Consider the following 23,317-nt stretch of genomic DNA (forward strand, 5'->3'; position numbering starts at 1 on the left):
ACAGAGGGGATGCACCCAGGGGTCTCATGGTTCAGTGGAGACATCTCCGTCCCAGAGAGCACCCATCCCTTGCAAACACTTCTTGGACACGCAAGATTTTGCATGCCACCAAAGCTTCCACTTTCCAGGTGAGTTTTCTGCACTTTTTGTTGACTGCTCATGTGTACAAAGGGTCTCAAAGGTGGCACAGGGTTTTTGGGTTACATCCCAAGTAGGGCTTGAGCTGCATGGTTTCCTGGCTGTGGTGTGTGGCTGCTGCACAAACTCAGAGTGCTGGTAAACCCATGGCGAACAAGAGGCCTCGTCCTCCACAGCGGCAAGGTGCTGGCCTGCAGTGACACCGGGGACCAGCCCCGATGGGGACCTGCCGAGGCCTGGGGCTGGGCAGGGACTGGGCAGGAGGATGCCCTTTGGGGAAGGAGGCCCCTTGGTGAGGTAGATGGACTTTGGGGACCAGGATGCCCTTTGTGGGGGAGAATGCCCTTTGCGTAGGCGGATGCGCTCAGCAGAAGAGAACGACCTTTGGGAAGGACACCCTGTGGGGAGGAGGAGGCCCGGCCGGGGCGGTTCCGGGCCCGGGGGCGGGCAGGCGGCGGTGGCCGGGCCCATTTGAGCGGCGCGGCGGCAGCGGGCGCAGCGCAATGGCGGGGTGGGCGCTGCGGGGCTTGGCGGTGGCACTGGCGGTGCTGCCCGCGGCCGTGCTGGGCGACACGCCGGCAAACTGCTCCTTCGCAGACCTGCTGGGCGCCTGGGAGCTGCGCGTCTGGCGGGCTGGCGGCCGCCACGGCAACTGCTCGCAGGCGGGTGAGAGCGCGGCGGCCCCGGCCAGCTCCCCTCCCTGTGGAGCCCCGGGCGGGCGAGAGGTGTTCCCGGGAGCGGGGCGGGGGGAGCGGCCGCTCCGTGCCGGGAGCCCCCGGAGCCGGCGCGGGCGGCGGGGAGGCGGCTTCCTGCGCCCTTGCAGTTCCACTTTAGTGTGGGGTTTTGTTTCTCTTTTGTTTGTTCCGATTAGGATTTGAGTAGGCCTCTCCAGAGGCCCCATGGCTTATGCCGGCTCACTGCCCCTCTCTGACAGGAGCCTTCCTGCCCTGCTCTGCCTGCCCGGGCAGTGGCTGTTCCCAGCAGGAGAGGGTGGCAGTGCTGGTGACACCTGGGCACCTCCTGGGATGCTGTCAATGCTGGCAGCTGGGGAAGCCTGACAGCATCCGGAGAGATGGAAATACCACTTCCCTCGAGGGGATAAGAGTAGTGGGGAGTTACTATTTAATGATTGTATGTCAGTGTCATTTTAAAAATAGTAGATGCTTTACATTTTTCTGTGTCATCTGCTTTTTGATCAGAGGAGACAAGTGGCAGTACCAGCAGAGGAGGTGAGGTGCGTGGTAGGGTTGGAGCACTGGTGTGAAGGAGTGTAGGATGGGTGATGCTTCATCCCAGATGTTGTAGGGGAAAAGTTGTCATTGCAGACACGATGCCCGAGTGACACAGCATCCAAGACCTTTGTAGCTCTACAGCAAGTTGTGTTTAAATAAGCTGGTGTTTCCTAGTCACAGCTGTCTGGTGCTGCTGCTAATTAAATGTGCAGATACTGTCTAGCAGTGAAAAAAATGAGCATGTAGACCCACTGACAGGTAAGTGGAGGTCCTAAAGTGTCTCGATGCCCTTTTGCAGAAGACTGTATTCAACAAGTGTATTTTAGCATTCTCAGGAATACAACATCCTTTATACTCCTTTTTTGTATTATTTTTTCTCTTCCACACAGTAATCAAGCCATAATGTTTCTTTTTTTCTTTTAGGGCCTGTGGAGAAAAAGGTGGTTGTCAATCTTCAGAAGCTAGATGTGGCTCAGGATAGTCTGGGCAACTATGGCTTCTTCACTTTGATTTACAATCAAGGCTTTGAAATTGTGATAAATGACTACAAGTGGTTTGCATTTTTTAAGGTGAGTTAACCTAGTGTGTTCTATGTCTCTGGCTGTTGCTAGAATGGCTTGTAGTTAGGCTTCTCTTCAGTCCCTGAGTGCCACAATGGGTCAGTTGGGACACTTGTCTATCTTTGGCTATAAGGTTTTCCTGGATTACCAGATAAAGGTTTTCTTCTTACCTGGTTTTGAACATAAGGAAACAGTGATCAGTGGTTGGGTAGGGAGCAGAGAGAGGGAAGAAGTATTTCACATAGGCCATTATCTGCAAAAAATACAGATACTGGTACTTTCCCTTCTGGGCATGCTTAAAGCAATTGAAGGCCTTCATGGAGCTAACTTTCTTGGTAGCCTGTATTTTTTTTTTTTTTGACCCTGTGGACCCAAGTCAAAGAGCAAATACCATTGCTTTTATTTTTCCGTCCAGATGTCATCAAATGCATGGAAACGTTAGAGCCATCTATTCTCCTTGATGGAGGATTTCTGAGATCTTTAAATTTTATTTCAGAATACTGCTTTAATATCTAAGGAACCTTTCTGCTGCCTCTAATTATTCCTTTGGAATAATACCGTTCTCTTCAGTCCCCCTTAACGTCCTCAGGTCAAGCTGAAAATGGTGATGGTAGGCAGGGGCTGGACAGGAGAAAACACTCTTGCTAGGAGTGCTCTGCTGTTGTCATGATGAGTGGCATGATGAATCTGAAGGGTGGTTTGAAGTAATCTCTGCAGGATGACTTTGCTGCCTCTGTGAGGATAGTGGAGCACTGTATGCTGTAGTATTGTCCATGAACTCGGTTTTGAGGTGTCGTCTCTGGCAGGGAGAATTCAGCAGTCATTGTTGGACTCATCTGAGGAGAGTATAGTTGAAATAGCAGACTTTGGGCTGATATTTTACACTGAAATACAGAGTTGCTTTACAAGCCAATATGCTTAGCAGAAAAAGAGGTGCTGATTATCAAACGGATTCCTGAATGTGAGGAATTTAATCGTAGAAACAGTGTGGCCTGCTCTGGGATGTAAATGGATTTGTTAGGTACCAACTTGAGGACAGCTGAGAGTCACTAAAGGCTGCTGCTGTCCATGTCTTGTGAAATACATCCCCAGAAGATGAGCACTAAGTCAAATGACTGATAAGCACTGATTTCATGTATTGCACTGATTTGCAAAAGTGCTCTTAAAACAACATACTGAAACTGTTACAGAATAGTTAAGGCTGGAAGGAGCTTCTGGTGGTCTTCTGATTCATCTTGCTGATCAAAACAAAGTCAAATATACACCTGAGCAGTAGCAATACACAGTAGCTTGCATTTTATGGGTGTGAGTGTGTCTCAGCCCTTTGTAAGCTAATGGATTAATTCTTAGTTTTGAAGTTGGCTTTGCTATTAAGAAATAGCAAGCTTGTTTGGGTTATTGCTTAGTAATGGGGAATCCGCCAGCAAGACATATTTAAATTAAAGACTTCTTTCTGTGAACACCATAGGGAGGATTAGAGCCCAATTTGGTTACCCTCTTTAATAATTTTTTGGCTGTAAAAGGAACAACAGATTACCAAGATGCAAGTCTGTTGTTGAGAATCATGAGGAAATACCACAGCACTTACTAAATGCATATTTTGCTGCAGACAACTACTTGCTGTTATTGGGCAACAACATGCAATGTGTCTATCTGCAAAACTCCCAATTTCACAACTGTCAGTGGGGTCTTGGAGGGAGGAGGTGGTTCCTTACAAACTGCTTGACCTTGTGACATATTTAACTGTGCATATCTGTTTACTTTAATCCACTAAATACTGCATTACATATGAAATAGAAATAGAGCATGTCTGAGATTGAGCAGAGGGAGGATTTGCCAGGTACAATGAGCAGCACTATTTAAGCCAATACAGTACTTTGTGAGTTTCAAGCATAGAAGTGCCACTTCTGCTAATTGAACCTCCAGTGTATTTTTTCCTAGTGTTAAAGAATTAAGCTGTTAATTACTGACAGGAGGAATGCTGGGGACTTGTCTAAGTGGTGGCTGTATTAGAGCTACTGTACTCTGTAGATATGGACACAGCCTGTTTGGCTATGCATGTTTCAATGAGTTTTTAATAGCTTTTTGTTCCTGTGGCTTACTAAACAGACGCCCACTAAAACTTTTGTAGGGCCTCATTGCCTTTACAAGGTATTTGTTCTTTCGCTTGTGGCCTCTGGGGAAATGACTTTGTACACCAGAGGAGTGGATTGGTTGAGCTGATCAATCTTATTTTTTCCTCAGTTTACTTTAGTATCTTAAGTAAAGAAGCTCTAACAGTGTTTTAGTTCTAACTGTTGTACACAGACTTAAGGTTTGCCAAATTAAATTCAGCATCCTCCCGCGTTCTTGCATTCTGCTTCTCGCAAGTTACAGTTACTCTGCCTGGTGTTTGCAGCACAAAATAACTTGTTTAATGTGTGCATCTGAAACATCCCTGTACTGAACTTGGATGTGAAGTTAGTGTACTGACTCTTGGCAGAAGCTTGATCGTGTGCTTCTGCTGGATGATACAAGGTATCATCATCATCATATAAAGGTATATTTTTTTTTTACCCCTGAGGGATGGCAAAAGAAATAGGAACAGTGTAACATAAAAAGCTAGAGTGAGGCTGAAAGGAAAGTTGAGGCCAACTTGTTTCAATTACTTGCTATGTTTGAGGTATGTATTTATTATTAAGACTACCACTTTGAGAAGAGACAGTCTCATAAGATGCTGCTGTTTGTCCCTTAAACTAAGTGGTACTACTTCTGACCCCTGAGATGTTCTTCAGCTAATACCAGAAGTCATTTTTTCGTATTGAAATGTTATAACTACTTCAGTAAAAAGAAAGAGAGAGGTTTTAGAATATTTCACCACTCAAGTTACTAATCTTTTCCAGACTGACTTGATGGCATCTTTGTCACATCTTTTTCTCTCTTCCCCAATGGTTTTCTCTCTTCCCCAAATTTGGTTAAAATCATGCACTGCTGTTCTGAAATAAACAGCCTAGATAAGTGACAGCAGTTAATGTTTTCAGGATATGGAAAAAAAACACCAAACCTGAATGCATTTTATTTCATGTTGCTAAAGTAGAAGGCTAGAGTTAGTAATGCCATTTAATCATCCTGCAAATCAATAGAAAGTTTAACCTGTCTTATTTGGGCTTGCTTAACTGGCAGTGAGCAACTGCTGCTTCCCTAAACTGTAAATCTGAAAGCACAAATCTCAGAATTGCAGAATGTTTCCTAAAGCAAAGAAAGTGCACCTAGAGTTGATATTTGCTTGTATTTTATATTGGGTAGCAAGATGCAGTGGTTTGTTCTGGTAACATCATCTACTGTATTTTTGTGTAGTTGGCATCTACAAGTCTGCAACTCTGCTCTCATTCAGTGTCTGCTTCCCACAGTAAAATGCATAGGCACACTTGTAAATTTGAGAGGTAAGTCTTTCTGCCAGGTTTAATGTGTAGGGTAGTCCTGCCTCATGGAGCTCAAGTTGGCTTATTGCCCAGGCATTGCTTAAATTGAGAACAATAGATTTAAAAGGATGGGCTGCCTCTCTGTGTGGCACTGCTGAATTCCTGTTAAAATGCTGTGACCAATAAGGTCTCCATCCTTTCGTGCTTTCCTCTCAGTGAGATTAAAGCTTTTTTAAAAGCTTTAAGCAATTATGGTTTTTACTAGGACTAGAATTGAACATGTGGTTAGATTATGTCATGATGACCAACACAGGAAAGACTATTAAAAGTATACTTCACTGAAAAGCTTACCTGGGTTCAGATATCTAACAGCAAGCTTTGAAGTTTAGCTACATGAAGCCTTTTAAGGTTAATATTGGGGTGGCTTGGCTAAATTTTGGCATTAGGCAAAACCACATGAGTTTTCAGGCTTGAGAAAAATAAGCATTTGAAATAGAATTAAATTTTACTGTTTTCAAAGCTCAGAATTGGAACTATGAATATAGTTTGGGTGCCTTTTTAAAGGAGTTATCCTAGATCGGTCAGGTTGGATGGAGTTATGCTGCAGATGTGAGCATTGGGTGGTGAAATTGTCATGTGACGTGGCTGCAGTGGTCTTAACTCAAAAATGAAAACCATCTTCTTAAGTCTACAGAGAAATGCATGCAAGCAGTTGTCCAGCAGTTGCTGTATGGCTGTTGTCCTTCATGAAGGATGCTGTTCTGGGGTGGGTTCTCTGGATGTTTTGGATACTGTGCTGGCAGCTTCAGTTGAGTCTGACATTGTAATTCACATCCACCTGAGTCAGCTGTTGCTTGTGCAACAGTGCCATATTCCTGTATGACTGACTGTTAGTTGGGCAGGTGTGCTCATAGTCAGTCCTCTAAAACTGGTACAGTCAAATTTCCTAGATCTTACCTGTCAGTCCTTCACTAGTAGAAATAAGAAATGCTGCTGCATGTGGTTTTAGCAGTGATTTGATGGTGTACCTTCTGGTAAGCAGTGAGCATCATTGTGATGGCACTGATGAGGTTTTTTTAAAGGCTTGTCGTCTACATCAGTGGCTCTTGATTAAAAGTCAGAGGGGGGAGAAAGCAAATTGTGACCTTATGTGAGTGTATTTTCATTTCCTAGCTACAGTGTTTATTGGTGTTGAAATTCCCATTATCCAAGTGTCTTTCATGTGTTATGGTCTCAAAGTCTCCATGTCCACTTTTCAAAGTCATTTCAGTAGTAGCTTGGTCTGGTGCTCTACAAAAAGGTAGCTACAGAGGACTTGAATTGCCTCATTTTAGGCTTCTACACAGACTGTCTGAAATTGGCTTTTATGTCTTGTTTATATTGAGGCATTGCTGCTGGCTGTCCCTTCACCTCCTTTCTAGTTTTGCTGTTATGTGTGAACTGAAAGAATGGTGTAAGAAATTCACTACATTCGCTTTTCCGAAAGATAAGTTGCATAGATGGTGTGAATGCTATTCTGGTTACCTCTCTACATCTTTAAAAAAACAATGAATTTTATCTCTGGAAAGGAAGAGGGATTTCTAGTAGAAAAACTCTTCTTTTGTTGTTTTTGTTGTTTTACTTTGCGAGTTAGCAGATAACTCATTGTCTTTTTTTCCATGAAGATAAGTCCCAAATCTGTGTTACTTGTTGTAATTCAGTATAACACTGTGCAAGGCAGGATTGTTGCAGGAAGCAGGCCTGCTCCTCTGATAATCCTCAGGTATTCTGATGGAAGGCCTATGGTTATTGAGAATGGCTGTACTTGGTCCTCTTAGAATCTGTGGCAGCTTTTAGATAGAAAAGACAGGAATTAATTTCTACTGTCATGTAGAGCCAGAAGAAGTGATTGCACAGTAAATTAGATGTAGAACACTACCTGTTGGAAGTGTCTGGATTTCTAGTTCTGCTGTTGTGAAAAGGGTATTTCTCAAAAGTCATCTCTGGACCTTGCCCTTGGTATTTGGCCAAGTATGATTATTTTTTCCCACATTGCACAATCTTGCACAGTAAGATAGGAAGAATAGAAAAAGGCAGCAGCTCAGCCTTCTGGTGCCCCCACCCTGCTCCAGACAGCAAACACACTTGCTGGGTGTAGATACGTTGCCTCTGCATCCTCCAGACTGGGGACAAAACAAATTCCCATTGTTCCAAAACAGTCAGAGGATTAACCTTTAATTTTATTTTGCTGATCAATAAAACCTAATTATTTCACTGTAAGTTCACCTTCAGATTTTTCACAAAACCTCAACATAGTCACAAACTTCCCAGTCTCTTTAATTAATCTTTTCCATCTTGGGGCATTTCCATCACTGTAAGCCACCACCTTCTTCAGTAAAGAAGCTGAGCGAACATTTTGTTGAAACATAATTACAAAATCCCTCTACCATTGTACATGTGCAGCTCAGATAGGATGAGATTTAATGAAGTTTTCTTGGACTAGGAAACTTGAATTCTGTTTGAGTGACTTTTTTTTTTGTGATTAGAAGAGTAAAGTTAAAGCCTTTGTTGCATGGGGTTTTCAGGTGCCTTTGTAGTGTAATACAAAATTTGGCTTTAACCTTAAGAGATGAGTAAAGGGCCACACACACTCCCACCCTGTGGCATTCTGTTGACAGAGGATTGCTAATCCAGAAAATTGATGTAGCTGGGCAAAGTGTTATATGAAGACACATTTTGCTGAGTATATTGAATTATTACTCCTCTTCAGTGCTAAAATGAAGACTTGTGTGGCTGAACAAGGAAGCATTAGGACTCAGGACTTGAGGTTTTAGTAGCAGTCTCTGCTGCCAACTTTAAATGAGCTGTGAGCTGTTCTCAAGGGATTGTCATTTCTTACTGTCTGATTTTAGTAGTTCATGTGAAATTGTTTCTTGATGTCTTGCCATCGCAGCTCAAACCTAAAAAAGTGGCTGGAAGTTTCATCTTTGATTTTGACTTGTGAAACAAAAGCAGTGCATAAATAGTACATAAATTTTAGAACAGAAATAGCACGTCTCCCTGAGAGGTTACTGGATGATGAACTTGCCATCCTCCCTGTGTTTGAGTCTTAGTTTCTCAAACTTCTGTATCAATCCAGAGTTAGCTTGACTGAGTCACATATTTGGCTCAAGAAATCTCAGGGCCTTCAAGAGAAGGTTGAATACTAAGAGGTCTTTTACATCTTGCTGGGAAAGTAACTGTTGAACACAAACAATCAGTACAGGTTAGCTGATACTGATACGAATGCATACTTGGCTGCTAAAAGTGCAAGTCACAACCCAATTGTATTCTGCAGCTATTTAGTATCAGTTTCTTAACCTCTGGAGTGTGTTTGGCCACTTCCTGTGAAGCACAGGCAAGAAGAAGCAGCTGAGTGGGTGGGGAACTACTGCTGTGCTAACAAATGCATCTGCTCAACACAAGCATAACTTCTTCGCATTACAGTACAAAAAGGAAGGCCAGAATGTCACCAGCTACTGTAATGAGACCCTACCAGGATGGGTGCATGATGTACTTGGCCACAACTGGGCTTGTTTCATAGGACACAAGATTTCTTCATCTCCATCAGATGTTCACATCAATGAGCTACCTCTCCAGAAGCCCAGGGGAAGGTAAGCAACATATAAGTGACCTTTTACTGGTATAAAATGTTTCATTACAGTGCTTGAGGTTGTAGCTAAAGTCATAAGAACCAATTCTAGTAGTGGGGGCAAAGTTAATGCCAGTGGTAATGTTGGAAATAAACCTGAATGCATAAGAACAGAGGAGGGTATGCCTGTTGCATCACACAGTTTCTCCTTCAGTCTGTAGTGAAGCCCAGTTTTAAAACTGGCATGTCTAAGGAAGATGGTTATATTTAGTCTTTCTCAGATTCGAGAAACCTTGCCTTGATCCAGTGATTCCATGTTTCTTTATCAGTCCCTACAAGAAGACACTTCCACAGTTAGTCTGAGTTATACTGAGTTTAGAAAACACCTTTAGTTTCAGTCCCAGTCCTTTTCTTACTGTTGTATTTGATTGCTTTTATTTGCAGACTCTCCCACAGACGTTATGTGCACAACTTCGACTTTGTAAATGCTATCAATGCTCACCAGAAGTCATGGAGAGCGACAAGATACAAGGAGTATGACAATTTTGCCCTGGAAGAACTAACTAAAAGAGCTGGGGGTCTCTATTCCAGAGCTTCAAGGTAGTAAGACACTTTGTTCGGCAGTGAACCCCACTGCTGCCAAGAGTCTGCTTGTATTTGTCCTGGCTCTTAGCTGTGTTTTGGCTTGTAGTTCAGATGTTTAATCAAGTTTCAAGGACTTCCAGTTTGTGTTCATGGGGTGTGAACATATTTTTCATCTGAATGATTATTTGAGCATCTGTTGTCTCAAGCAGTTGGGACAAATAGAGTCACCTACCCTTTAGTCTTGCCCAGTAACTTGTTGCTGAATTCATATGTGCAGGGAAGAAGTGGGACAGTCTCAGTTGTCATCTCACTGTTGTGTCTGCTCATCAGCTGCCTGCCATAGTTGGGCATTTCTGCTTGTGCTTCAGTATTGGTTCTGTTAGTTCATAGTTGCAGTTGAAAAGCTGTGAACTGCTTTCTGCTCCTAAACATGAATATCAAAGATTTCTGAGGGAATTCCATGGTTACTTTGATAATTTGCCATGCCTGCAACAAGAGTCCTCTAGCAGGAGTAGAGTGTCTCAGTGAAGAAGCATGAGGGTAGCCCTGAGAATGCCTTCAGGGTCTGGCAGATCACTTAGCTGAGAGTGGTAATGGGAATGGGTACATCATCCTCTACATAATTGGAGAACTAGAGTTTTTGATCTAAAGATTCCCTTCATTATAGCTGTTTTACCTTCTTCATAGTTTTGCTTTTTCCACTCTTGGTATTCCTTTGAGTAGGAATGCTACTTTTCCAAGTGTGGCAATTGTATGTTTGTAGAAGAAGATCCTACTATAGAATAAAAATCTGCATGGGGATATCATGCAGATTATGGTTTCATTGTATAGGTAGAAGTCACCTTGTAGATGATCTTAAATACAGTAAGCTATTTGGAACCTTTCTTCCACCCATGACAGTATTTGGTTGGCCCTCTCCTGCTTTCAAAACAGACTCCAGTGTCTGGTATTTGTGAATGGCACCTGAGGACAAGCATCAGGTTATGTGAAAATTGAATGCAGGAAGCTCTTGTCTTGCTGATATGAGCATCTCTTGGCTGCAAGTGATAGATGAGGACAGGTAACATTCAATACTTCTTCAAAAGTCACAGTAAAAAATTGTTCCAGAGAACAAGTGGCAAGTGGTACTGCAGTTAGTGAATTGTTGGTGTAAGCCATGCCCATGCCTGAAGTGAAACACTCTGTAGTTGCTGTCAGTGCATGCTGCCAAGGCAAGATGCTTTCTGCAGTCAGATATTCTACATACCTTGTGATTGCAGTAAAATAGCTGTTGCAGAACTGTGTTGCTGTAATCTCTGAGAGTTGCCTCAGCACTTCAGGTTGGTGCAAAAGTACTTGACCTCAGCAGCTTGTGGATGTTAAGGATACTCCCCTGTCTGACCACCCAGGAGCCACTCTGGCAGTCACACTCGCACCACCTGAGCTGGGACTGAGGCCCTGTCGCAGTTACACCCCACACTCACACTCAGAGCAGATTTCCTTACTCACTTGACTTTGGGGTTCCCATTGCAGAGTCTCAGATGTCCAGATCTCTAAAATGATTTAATCTTGGTGCAGTAACTAAATAACCAAATAGCAGCTTGATCTGGGTGCCTCTGAGGAGGGACCTCAAACGAAGGAGCCCCTGGGCTTTTATACTCCCATTCTTAAGCATGGGAAGGTCTGGGGTCCTCTCTGAGTGTCCTGTCACCTGGCTGGGCCACAGGTCCCTGTGCCCGTTGTTACACAAAAGGATTTTGCCACCCAGAGCTCAGTTTGAAGCTCACACTGCAACTTGCAAACTGAGCTACCTGCACTGAATGTATTCCTCAACAGCAGATAGTTAATAATATAGTTCCCTCAGGGAGCAATATGAGTAGGTCTTGAATCCTGCTGAAGCTTATCTCTTCATATTGACACCCACTCAGTTTAAATGGAGACTATTTTAAATTACATCGTTTGAAGCAAGTCCAGCTAGTAGAAGCCAAAGATGAAAACTGAGTTACGTAATTGTTTCCTTGCATAGAGTGTGATATGTTTCTCAAAAGCATTTTCTCCTCTTTAGACCAAAGCCTGCACCTCTAACACCTGAGTTACTCAAGAAAGTTTCAAGCTTGCCAGAATCCTGGGACTGGAGAAATGTGAATGGTGTCAATTATGTCAGCCCTGTTCGGAATCAAGGTAAAAATAAATAAATGAATAAAACCTCCAACTTCAATGTTCTAGAGCTCCTTTGATGTAGTTTGTAATTTGCTGCTAACCAGACCGTTTTGCCTAGTGTCTTGCAGCTGACAGATTGCACCTTTACTGTGAATAACCTCTGGAAACTGGGTGGAGTGCTGGCTAACAGCACTGTACCAAAAAAGGTGGTGGTACTGGCTTGTCCAGACAGCACTGACTTGCTGGAGTGAGAGCCAGTTACCACAGTACCCTGCATAAACACAGCTGTCAGATTTTGTTCAAACAATCTCAGCCATGGTTTTCTGCACACTGACTGATGTACATTTAATTTTTTTCCCTGATTTCTTCTGATGGCAAATTATCACTCAGCTTTAATGAATGACACCATGAAAATTATTTATACTGCCTCCAAATCTTATCACCCGGATAAATGTAGGTGTTACTTTAATGGCTAGTTGCAAGAGGAGACATTAGTCACTATGAAGATTGCAGACAATGATAAATACAAAATGTATTTATAAATATATATAAATATTTATAAATAAATATATAAAGTTCTTACTACAAAGTAAGAACTTTAAAGGATACCATGGTGGTATATGTTGATTCTGTAGGGATTGTATGCTGATTCTGTGTTTATAGCACTGTGATGTGAGATGCCTGAATTATATGTTTATATAATGGAGGCCAGGAGTGAACTCAGTTAATGTGTCCCTTTCCTGTGCCACCATTTGCAGATAAACTTGAATCTACTGGTAGCTATCTGGTGGCAACTTTTGGGGGAAGGAAACATAACATTAGCATGATGGGGAAGGGATGACTGAAATCACTGATCCCTCATTTATGGCTTAGTTCTAACAAATTCTGCCAGCTGTACTCCTGGTAGCAGAAGCAGCCTAGGAAGGCTTGTGGAATTTCTAGCTCTGTGGAAGCACTGGAAGATGGCAACAGGAAATTACAGGGTCATCTGTAGGTGTGAGTCCTCTACTTTCTCCTAGTGTGAACTATGAATATCCCAACGGCTCTTTTATCTTCCAAACAATGGAATACTCAGTTCCAGACTTACCCTTTCTCCGTTGTGTTGCTTCACAATTTCCCTAAATGAGAACTAGTCTGTTGTTTCCAATAATAAGCCTTCCTGCACTTTTTATGTAATCTGAGGGTCCATGCTGAGTATGTTAAATGTCTGTGGAACATGCATTCTGTTCCATCAAATTACAATTTTAGCTTTCAGGCTCAAAAAAAAAAACCCAAACAAAACCTACAAAAGAGGTCATTCTATGAACTTTATAAATACCACTGTGGTAGCAGGAAAGAAATTTAGCAGCCAATCCAACAGACTTCAGACTGAAATGGTTGTGTGAATTGTATTTGTCACATTTTTGCACACATAGTGCACCAAAGTGTTCTGCAGTGTGGCCCATCTCAGATGCTGTGACTGTACAGTGAGTGGGAGGCATCTTTCAACTGCTTCACTTTGCCCTGCTGGGAAAAGAGTGTTCCTGTTCAGGCTGATTTTGTCCCTTCTCTTCAGAGATGCATCTAACTGAGTGAAGGTGCAATTTCACAAAGTCTTGCTGTTGTAATAGCTCTGCTTTTATACACCTACACAGTTCAAGAGAAAGTATTTTGTTTTGTTCCTCAAACCTCCCTCCTTTTCATAGCTCTGCAATATTTGACTTTCCCACTGTTGGGAAACAAAAGGAAATCAGGCACTTTGATGACAATCAGTAGATAAAGTAGGACCTCATCCAAGTAATTGTTCTTCCCAGTGAAGCTTGTCGTTCCATTTCCAGAGACTTTGAATGAGTGAAAGGAAGGTCCTAGAGAGTGAAGAGGCCTAAAGCTAGAAGCAATACTAAATTTTGATGCAAAAGTAAGGAGACTTAACTCTCTGCCAGGAAGCAAAGATGCCTCTGAAAAGCCAGTGTACAATTACCTGCCCTTGGGAAGCAAGCGGAGCAGGGATGAATCCACTGTATCAAATGTGCTATTTATACCACTACTCTCTTAAAAGTCAGTTATTTTAGGAGTAGCTGTAGAGGTGGAATATTTTTTCAACTACAAATTACAGGACTGAATCCATTGGTAGGTTGAAATAAGAACAATATTTTCAGCGTTCACTTCAAATAGTTCATTGCCGCTTAGCATATGTGCTCCATAAAGGGTAGATAGAACCTTCTCAGCCCTGCTAATGCAGTCCCTGAAGATTCATTCTGAAGGAATAGTGTGATTGGATAGCTCTTAAATGCTACTGCTGGAAAACACTGGAGCAGTACATTGCCTCTTATTCTTGAATAAGCTCAGTGTTCCCTGAGAAGTTGTTAGAAGTGGGTTTTGAATTGCACGTATAAAAGCTAAATGAAGATGTAAAGTTTTTGCTCTATTGGTTTTGAACTTCTAATCACTGTCTGGTAGGTTTTAACTCTATTCAGTGGACTTTAGGAATAGAACCTGATGGCAGCTGACTGGCCTCATTTATGTTACTGACTGCTCTTTGTGGTTCCTTTTTCTCCCCTTCTCAGGCTCGTGTGGCAGCTGTTACGCATTTTCCTCCATGGGCATGCTGGAAGCAAGGATACGTATCCTCACAAACAACACTCAGAAACCGGTCTTCAGTCCCCAGCAGGTTGTGTCTTGCAGCCAGTATTCTCAGGGTAAGGATGCTGGTGTATATAAAGACAGCTTTCAAGTAATGTTGATGAAGGAGACTCTATTTTAAAAACTTCCACGCCTTCCCCATCACACACAAGTTCATTTTTTCATAAAGTATTGGGTAGGGTGTACTTTATAATACTTCATTTGAAATAAAAAAATATAACAAATCTGGAGTTGTCAGCCCACCTCACTGCAGCAATGGGATTGAGCAGGGAGAAGTTGCCCTTACGCTCAGGATGTTGCTGGATTTTACATCTACCTGTGAAATGGGGAATATCTAAGGAGTAGGGCTCAAAATGTAGTTGATTACAGTGCTTACCTAGAAGGAATGGAACTAAATATTCCCCCAATGGCATATTCTAAGGGAGGCGGAGCATACAGGGAGGGGGAGATGAGCAAAGCAATGGCTAAAGCTTTATAGAGGACTGTATCCTTGTTAGGACAGATCTTTGTGGTGCATGTAACTAGCTGCTCTTTCTGGAAAGGGTCCATGTATTAATGTATCCAGTATAGTTCCCACAGATGTAAATTTTGTCTTGTATGTTTCAGAAAGCTGTCTGTAGCTGACTGGAATATTGGGATGATCTGGGTCACTGCAGTGTGTTCAATACTGAAAGCATTCCAAAAGATTTAAGTAGGAGAGTCTCCCACCTCAAATAACATTCAAAGGGAATAAGCACTTTTTGTTTTTTGTTAAGGTTGTGATGGTGGCTTCCCATATCTCATTGGTGGAAAGTATGTCCAAGACTTTGGTGTGGTGGAAGAGGACTGCTTCCCTTACACAGCCCAAGACTCTCCGTGCCTTTTCAAGCGCAGCTGTTACCACTACTACACGTCTGAGTACCACTATGTGGGTGGTTTCTATGGAGGCTGCAATGAAGCCCTGATGAAACTTGAACTTGTGCTGCATGGCCCCGTGACTGTTGCCTTTGAGGTTTATAATGATTTCATGTTTTATAAAGAGGGGATCTACCATCACACCGGGCTGCAGGATGATTTAAATCCTTTTGAATTGACCAATCATGCTGTCTTGCTGGTAGGCTATGGTAAAGACCCAGAAAGTGGTGAGAAATTCTGGATTGTGAAGAACAGCTGGGGCACCTCATGGGGAGAAGATGGCTACTTCAGAATCCGCCGTGGCACTGATGAATGTGCAATTGAAAGCATTGCAGTGGCTGCAACTCCTATTCCAAAGCTATAATGTAGGGGTCTTCATCCAGTGCCTTGTCCAGAGCCATAGGAACATACTAATGGTTGAAGACTCTGGTTAAGATCTGTCCTCTAGCTTGAAAATGCAGCTTTAAGGAATTTTTCCACAGTAGAGCAGTTTCCATATGTGAGAGGATGAGCACTGTTAATTCTGCTCTGTGCACTGGAGGCTTCCTCTCAAGTCTGACAGTAGATCACCAAATGGCAGTTTTGGTAACAGTGGTGATTAGTTACTCATCATTGGATATACATCTTCAGTTACCAGCTGCATTTTTTTCCATAGGCAATCTTGACCTTCAGATCTCAGAGGGAAGTGTCTGCTATGTTAATCCATAATGGCTTTGAAGGGACACTGTAGTGCCTTACTTCTCAGAAATCAGGAAGTCACTGCAATTTGGAACATAAGTGTGTTTTGGGAAGGGAATGAGCAATTACACTGATTAAAATAAAATTCTAAAGCTCTAAGTGTCCTGTGAAAACTGCATGTCAAACCCTTATGACAATAAAAATCAATTCTAAGTTTCAGGCTGTTATTAAATGTTCTAGTTCTGGATTTTATTGCTGTGCTTCACGATTGATCAGAGTTCAATAAAAAACACCCCACTCCTATAGGAGTTTGTATTTGTGGAAGAAGTTAGCTCTTTGAGTGACCTGTGTATGAGTTTTGAGCTTCCTGTCAAGAACTTTTTACTTTAGCAGAATCTAAACTGGTGGGAAAGAAGGATGAGAAGGGAGAAGAACTAGTAATCTTGCATCTGTATGACAGCAGCATCAAGCAAGTTGTCCAGGAGTGCTGTGGATATAGGACAATTCATTGAGTAAATTTGCTAATTCCCCAGTAATCCTGTTTAAATCCTTTCTGTTAATCTTTTGCCCTATTTCTTTCAAATATACAATGTAGAAACATAGAGTTGAGAGAGGGGGTATTGCAACAGTTGGAATTAACCATTTCTCAGCTAGCAACACAGTGCTTTGCTTGTGCAGCACTGGTCTTTGCTGTTCACCTGAGGAAACAAAAATGGCACAGAGGTGAGTGCCAGCTTCATATGTAGAAGGTAACTTCTTTAGTAACTTTCTATTAAAATGTGACCGAACTTACTTTGTATTTTTCTGTGTAAAATACAGACTGAGGTGGTTTTTCTAGGTGTAGTGTGGTTTTTCTAGGTGTAGGGAAATGCATAAAATGCAGAAAAATTGAACAGTTTTCTGTAATCAAACTATCCCATTGAACTTAGACAGGAAAACTCACTTCAGTAGCAGAATTTCACAAGAAATTCTGGACTCTAGTTTGCTCAAGTGGAGGGGCAGGGAAAGGATAGCTTCATAGTTTTTTCAATCCCCTCCCAAAAAATATTAAGCCTGGTTGATAGTGAGCTGAACATGAGTCAGCAGTGCCCCAGCAGCCAGGAGGGCCAGGTGTATCCTGCGGTGCCTCAGGCACAGCATCGCCAGCCGGGCAAGGGAGGGGATTGTCCCGCTGGGCTCTGCACTGGGGCGGCCTCACCTTGAGTACTGGGGGCAGCTTTGGGTGTTAATACAAAAAAGATACAAAGCTGTGAGAGAAAGAGGGCCATGAGGATGGTGAAGGGCCTTGAGCAGAAGAGCCACATGAGGAATGGCTGAGGTTACTTGGTCTGTTCAGCCTGGAGGAGAGATTGGGGAGACCTCATCACAGTCTGCAACTTCCTCAGGAGGGGAAGAGGAGGGGCAGGCACTGATTTCTCTCTGATGACCAGTGACAGGACCTGAGGGAATGGCCTGAAAGTGTGTCAGGGGAGGTTTAGGCTGGATATCAGGAAAAGGTTCTTCACCCACAGGGTGGCTGGGCACTGGAACAGGCTCCTCGGGGAAGTGGTCACAGCACCAGACAGCCTGACAGAGTTCAGGAAGCATTTGGACACTGTTCACAGGCACATGGTGTGACTCTTGGGGATGTCCTGTGCAGGGCCAGGAGTTGTACTTGATGATTCTTGTGGGTCCCTTCCAACTCAGCTTGTTCTGTGAAGATGTGTTTGGAAATTCAGAACTTGGGTTTTGCCCAAAGTGGAACAAGTGACTTCTGAAATAGCTCATATTGTGCATTGGATTGTTTTATCTTAGGGATTTGGGGGGTGTGGGGAGGAGCTAGGCTCCTGATTTTTTTTAATAGCTGTAGCACATGAGATTAGCTTGAGAATAAGGATATAAAAATTAGGTGTTTCTTTTTATTATCTTCCAGCCATTAGGAAATTGACTCCGTATTGAAATTGTTGCTGACACTCATGGCACTACAAATATATAAATCCACTTACTACTCACTGTGCATTGTATCGTCTTAGCTACATGTGTTTTGAATAACATTCTGTGTTATTTTCCTAGCAATTCCCTCACCTGTCAGTCACTGCTTGTGTGTGGCAGCTGTACCGGTGCTAATAGGAGCGTTCTGAGAGTGGTCTGTCACTGTCACTGCTCCCAGTGACTGTCATCAGACGTTGTTTGCCTTTGGCTGGCCATAGTGTATGAATGTCCCCATTTTCTGTATTCCAGAGTTGCACAGAGGAATGTCAGTCAGCCTGATGGAGCTGGTTTGTGGATATAGATTGTTTATTTGCCTTCCTCCTATAAACAATGCATTAGCTGAAGTGGAAAACATGCTATCGCTCAGGAGAGTAATTGTAGGGTTGGCAGATATGTCTTATAGTTAACATGTAAAGCCCTAATATATTTAACTTTCCAAGGAAGGTCAGTAGATAATGTCATGGCTGATAAATGCTTACAGGGGAAATAAAGCTTATCATCAGCCCAGCAAACAGAGATATTAAAAGTTTTGTGTTTTGAAAATTAGTACATACAGAGGATAAATAAGATACATCTGTTTAAAAGTGAGTGTAATAAATCCTGAAAAATTTTTAAGGACTGTGGTGGAGTCTCCATCACTGGAGTGGGATGATTTTCCAGTTGGAGCACTTCTCCTGACACCAGAATTGCTCAGATAATCGTGCAACTGGTTTATGAAGGAGACATGTCAGGGTCATCATGACTCCTTGCTCTGTGACCTGAGAACTTGAAACACAAGGTGGCATTTAACTTCCAAAGTTGTCAGTCTAAATTTGCAGTGTAAAATTCATATAAAGCAACAGCAGAGATTTTTTCCTAGATTTGTTCAAAGTGCTGAAATTAGGACTGAATGATTTTTAAGTTGCGTTGGTCCAGGAGTCTTGGAAGACAGGAAAACCAGTGCACCAGTGGAGTTTATTAAAATGGCAAAATGGCAAGCTCAGGAGAATATTATAGCTTGATAGCTTCTTGCCTTTTTGTTTTTTTAAATGACTTACGCTTCATCCATTGCTTTCTTGTTCATTGCTGGAGGCTTAAAACTAGCTTGTAAAATGAAGTTAAGAACATTAGACTGCTTTTGAACGTTCTGCTAACAGACTTCCTATGGCTTCTGAAAATACTGAGATATATTTCTAAACTACTTTGATCAAGATGTGATTAAAACAAGGCTGTAGGTAAGTCTGTAGGTATTGTTAATGGAACATTTGCAAGGATGTCAAATGGAGAATTTTGAAAAGCCTTTTTTTCTCAATTTTTGTATTTTAAAAGGGACAAATGCTGAGGCACAGTGGATACTTATTTTAGAAGACAAGAAGGAAGATGGACTAAGGAAGCATTTTTTCAGTGGTTTCAGTCTACAAAAGTGCATCTCTTACCAAGATTTTCAGTTTTCTGTTTTTCATTCTTCCCTTTTGGGGAAAAAACAAAACATCATAGCATGGTTTTTTTCCCCCATCAAATTATTAATTTCTTCAGAAAAGCCATTTCTGGTATGTGTTAAAAATCCTGTTAAAACATCAAAGCCATGACTGATTTTACTTTCACCTGAATGGATGGGACTTAACTCTCCTCTGGACAATCCACAGGGATAGAGCTGCCTGATACCACTGGAACTGTCTCACTTTGGCTTGAAATAACCTAGGAAATGGGTGGTCTCCGCAGTGTGGTGAGGAGCATGATGTAATGCCAGGAGCCTCTCGGGGATGTGGTGCAGCAGTGGGTGAATCTGCCTATGACTGCAGGAACTCCAGGGCGTTGCAGGAATGGGGCAGGGACAGCTGGGGGGGATTCAGGCTGCGGATGGCCTGAGACCCTGTGTGGAGGGGTCTGTCCTTGCTGTGTGTCTCACAGCACAGCCTTTCTAATGCCCTCATTTGCACCATGAGAGCAAAGTAGCACTTGAGTTGTAAAATAAAGGGTATTAGTGAGATCCAAAAGCCTGTGGGTGTGAACACTCTTGTACCCAGACCAATTAATGGCTAACTCTCATTTTCCCTACTGTAGTTCACTACACATGTAGACGAGTCCAGTTACTTTAAAAAAAGTTGATCTCAATATCCACCTTGAATTTGAAATTTTGAGGGTGAGCTTAAGCATATTTGAAAGGAAACACAAGTCCTTTCCATATCCTGAGCAATATGGGCAGCATGTCACAAACAAACAAAAGATGGAAGCTTTGACTACAGTATAAAATAATGCACTACCCATTCTGAACAGTGAGTTTTAAGTGAAATGTCTCATATCCTGTTTCACTGAGAGCCCGAATACCTTATGTGCTGAGGAGAAGGTATTGGAGACAACAGCTCAAGCAGGTTGGGATTTCTCTGCTGGTTGCTCTGGGTTCTGGATATGCTGTAGGCTGAAGGAGTGTGAGCATGTGTATCTGTATGTTTAGGTTTCCAGAAAAGTACAAAGCATTTAATGCCAAAAAAAAAGTTATTAATAACCTGCAGCTTTAGGAGGTGGTGAGGTGCAGGACATTAAGAGGGCATCCATTTCTTCAGTTCCCTCTGAATGACAGGTGGTGCAGGAGGAGGAGAGGTTGAAGCCTTTCTGTATAGGCTAGAGAGAAACAGGCATGTGCATATGCAGAATTTTTCTATATCTGTAAAAGGAAAGGCACTGACACATACTTCTGCCAATTATTCCTAATTGTTTCATTTGGATCAGCTGGCTTGATCCAGCAGATGCTATTTAGCATGGGATGCACAAGCTAAATTAAACTCACTCTCATGGTAACATTTCACTAGGCTGCTGGTTTAGCTCTCTCCTCTCCAAGCACATTTTGCTATTTGCACTTTAAGATATTTGTGTGTGTTTATGCTTAAAGGGATCCTTGGGACCTCTGACTTACCTCATTAAATGGAGAATACTTTTAAGGGCTGTGTGGAAGGGCTGAAATCACTTTAGCAATACGACAGGTGATAAATACTAAGTACTGTCATAACCACCAAAGATATTAAAAGAGATGTCTTTGCTCTAGGGAGGATTTCAGAATCTTGAAAAACATTGTACATTCTTAAATGTCCAGCAGTTCCAGCCTTGAAGTTCTTCATGTAAGATGGGAAAAACTTCCCAAACCCATTAACTAACTGTACAGAACCCTTACAATGATCTTTAGCAAAGGATATGTAATACATACAATGTGTGGATTTTTTAAAACTTAATTTATTTAACTTTTCTATTACTCTCTTATTAACACTTGAAACACTAATACAAAATGATGGCCTCTTCCATTGTTCTGTTTAGCACTTAGCTGGAATAAATTGGATTTTTGGTCTGGGCTATACATGGGATTCCTTAAGGTTTTTCTTCTCATTAGCAGTGGTGACTGAAGGAATCTGAGTATCTCAGAAGGCTTCCTGAAAGCAGCCAGTCCATGACTGCTGGGAGGCCATTGCTTCACCTGGAAATGGGGTATCCAAACCGTTTCCTGACTTTGGACTCCGTACTCTGCTCAGTGGTCTGACTGCTCCACTTCCTGCTCCCCAACTTATCTGCATCACAGTTCAGGAAAATCTTGAGCCCACTTAAAATCCTGGTCTTATTTTGGGACTCTCTCACTTCTCCCTGTAGGTGTTTAGGCATAAGCAAGAATACTCCAAAAGCTTGACATTTGGGTGACTAAGTCTGCAGTCTGTACTATATTTTGCTTTGCACAAAGATTTCCATCTAAATCTCATACATTAATAAGGCTGCTGAGTTTTGTCACTCAGTTACATTTCTCTCTGCTTCTCTGAAACCCTCTATTGACCTTGGAATTATATGCACAGGTTTAAATAATAATACCTGGATGCAGGATAATACCTGCATCCAGTTGTAGGAGGGGAAAAAAATCAATTACCAGAAATGGACTAAAAGGCCAAATCAAATACATAAAACTCAGCAGTATGATGATAAAATATAAGCAATGAAATGCTTCTTTTCACAGAATGTATCTATTTTCTGTGTTTGCTGCCTTGAGGAAAAGTAAGAATAGGGTGATTGCATTTTCCTGGTTGTTGAGGCCTGATTTTTAAGCTGTAACATTGAAAGGGTGATTTTCTTTTTTAATTAAAAAGCTGGCAAACCAGAGCTTGAGTCCCATCATATCCTTTAGGATTGTAGAGGTTAGTAATAGCAGCATTAAAACTTCTCCAAATGGAAGATGAATGGGACCATCAGGGCGTGAAAGAACCAGGAGGGATAGCAGGAGATGAGGTATAGGAAGGGCAGGTGCTGATGGCACCTGGGTTGGCAGTATATTAAGTTCCCAACTCATCTGCATGAAGTACGTTGGGACGCCCAGAACAGGAAGCAAAGAGTAATCTAAATAAAGCAAGGGACATTCTAAAAAAACAGGCAATCTAAAGAAAAAAAATCATTCCGTGGTTCAGGTAGGTAGGGACCTTAAAGGTCCAACTCCCGCCCCTCCCCCATAAGCATGTGTGCCACTTGATAGCCCAAGTTGTGCAGGGCCCCATCCAGCCTGGCCTTGAACACTTCCAGGGATGGGGCATCCACAGCTTCCCTGGGCAAGATGTGCCAGTGCCTCATCACCCTCACAGTAAAGAATTTCTTCCTAATATCTAATTCAAATCTCTTTTTTTAGTTTAAAACTGTCCCCCCTTGTCCTATCTACCCATGAAAAAGTCCCTCTCCCTCTTTTTTAAAAGGCCTCTTTAAGTATTGGGAGGCCACAGTAAAGTCTCCCCCAAGTCCTCTCTTTTCCAGGCTGAACAACCCCAGCTCTCTCAGCCTGTCTTTGTAGGAGAGGTGCTCCAGGCCCCTGATCATCTTTGTGGCCTCCTCTGGGCTCACTTCAATGCATCTTCCTTGTGTTGAGGACTCCAAAACTGGACACAGTGATCCAGGTGGGGTCTCACAAGGGCAGAGCAGAGGGACAGAATCCCCTCCCTTGCCCTGCTGGCCATGCAGCCCAGGACATGGTTGGCTTTCTGTACTGTGAGCACACATTGCCAGGTTAATGTCCAGCTTTTCATACACAAGAACCCCCAAATGCCAATAAGAGGTGATAGTAAGGAGGACAAACCCTTTTCAGCAGCTTCCAGGTAAAAAGACTAGATACTTTAATAAGCAAAACCTAATGCTTCATGGAAGTGGAACAGATATGAAGCAGTACAACACTCCTCCAAAACCAGCACCTGAAGACTAACCTAGGGATGAGGAGATGGTGGGGGCTGGGTGGCTGGCATCCATTTCCTTCCTGTTGCTGCAAGAAAACTTGGCCAAAGCACTGTGATATATGTGGGTGTGGGTAAGCAGGATAATTAAACACAGAGCATGGCACTTTTAAGGAGGTGGGTGTCAGGGTGTTGATGTATGTTTTAAAATAGAATTGCTTTCCGCTCCTATAGGTGTTGCATTGAGTTTTGCTGCACTGCTGCTGGAGAGAAGCAATGTTAATTACCACAAAATCTCTGGCTTAAGAGTTCAACTACAGGTCTC

General features: G+C 42.6%; 1 protein-coding gene across 1 annotated transcript; it reads left to right on the forward strand.

The window, feature by feature from the left end:
- Window positions 1-598: 598 nt before the first annotated feature.
- CTSC (cathepsin C) lies at window positions 599-16,091 on the forward strand. The gene is made up of 7 exons (XM_069015639.1): window positions 599-804; window positions 1,794-1,939; window positions 8,797-8,963; window positions 9,386-9,541; window positions 11,571-11,686; window positions 14,212-14,343; window positions 15,043-16,091. Exons 1-7 carry the CDS (start codon window positions 642-644, stop codon window positions 15,543-15,545), a joined length of 1,383 nt encoding a protein of 460 aa, XP_068871740.1. The 5' UTR covers window positions 599-641; the 3' UTR covers window positions 15,546-16,091.
- Window positions 16,092-23,317: the final 7,226 nt, after the last annotated feature.

The sequence above is a fragment of the Aphelocoma coerulescens genome, chromosome 1, assembly GCF_041296385.1.
Source record: "Aphelocoma coerulescens isolate FSJ_1873_10779 chromosome 1, UR_Acoe_1.0, whole genome shotgun sequence".
NCBI classification, from domain to species: Eukaryota; Metazoa; Chordata; class Aves; order Passeriformes; family Corvidae; genus Aphelocoma; species Aphelocoma coerulescens.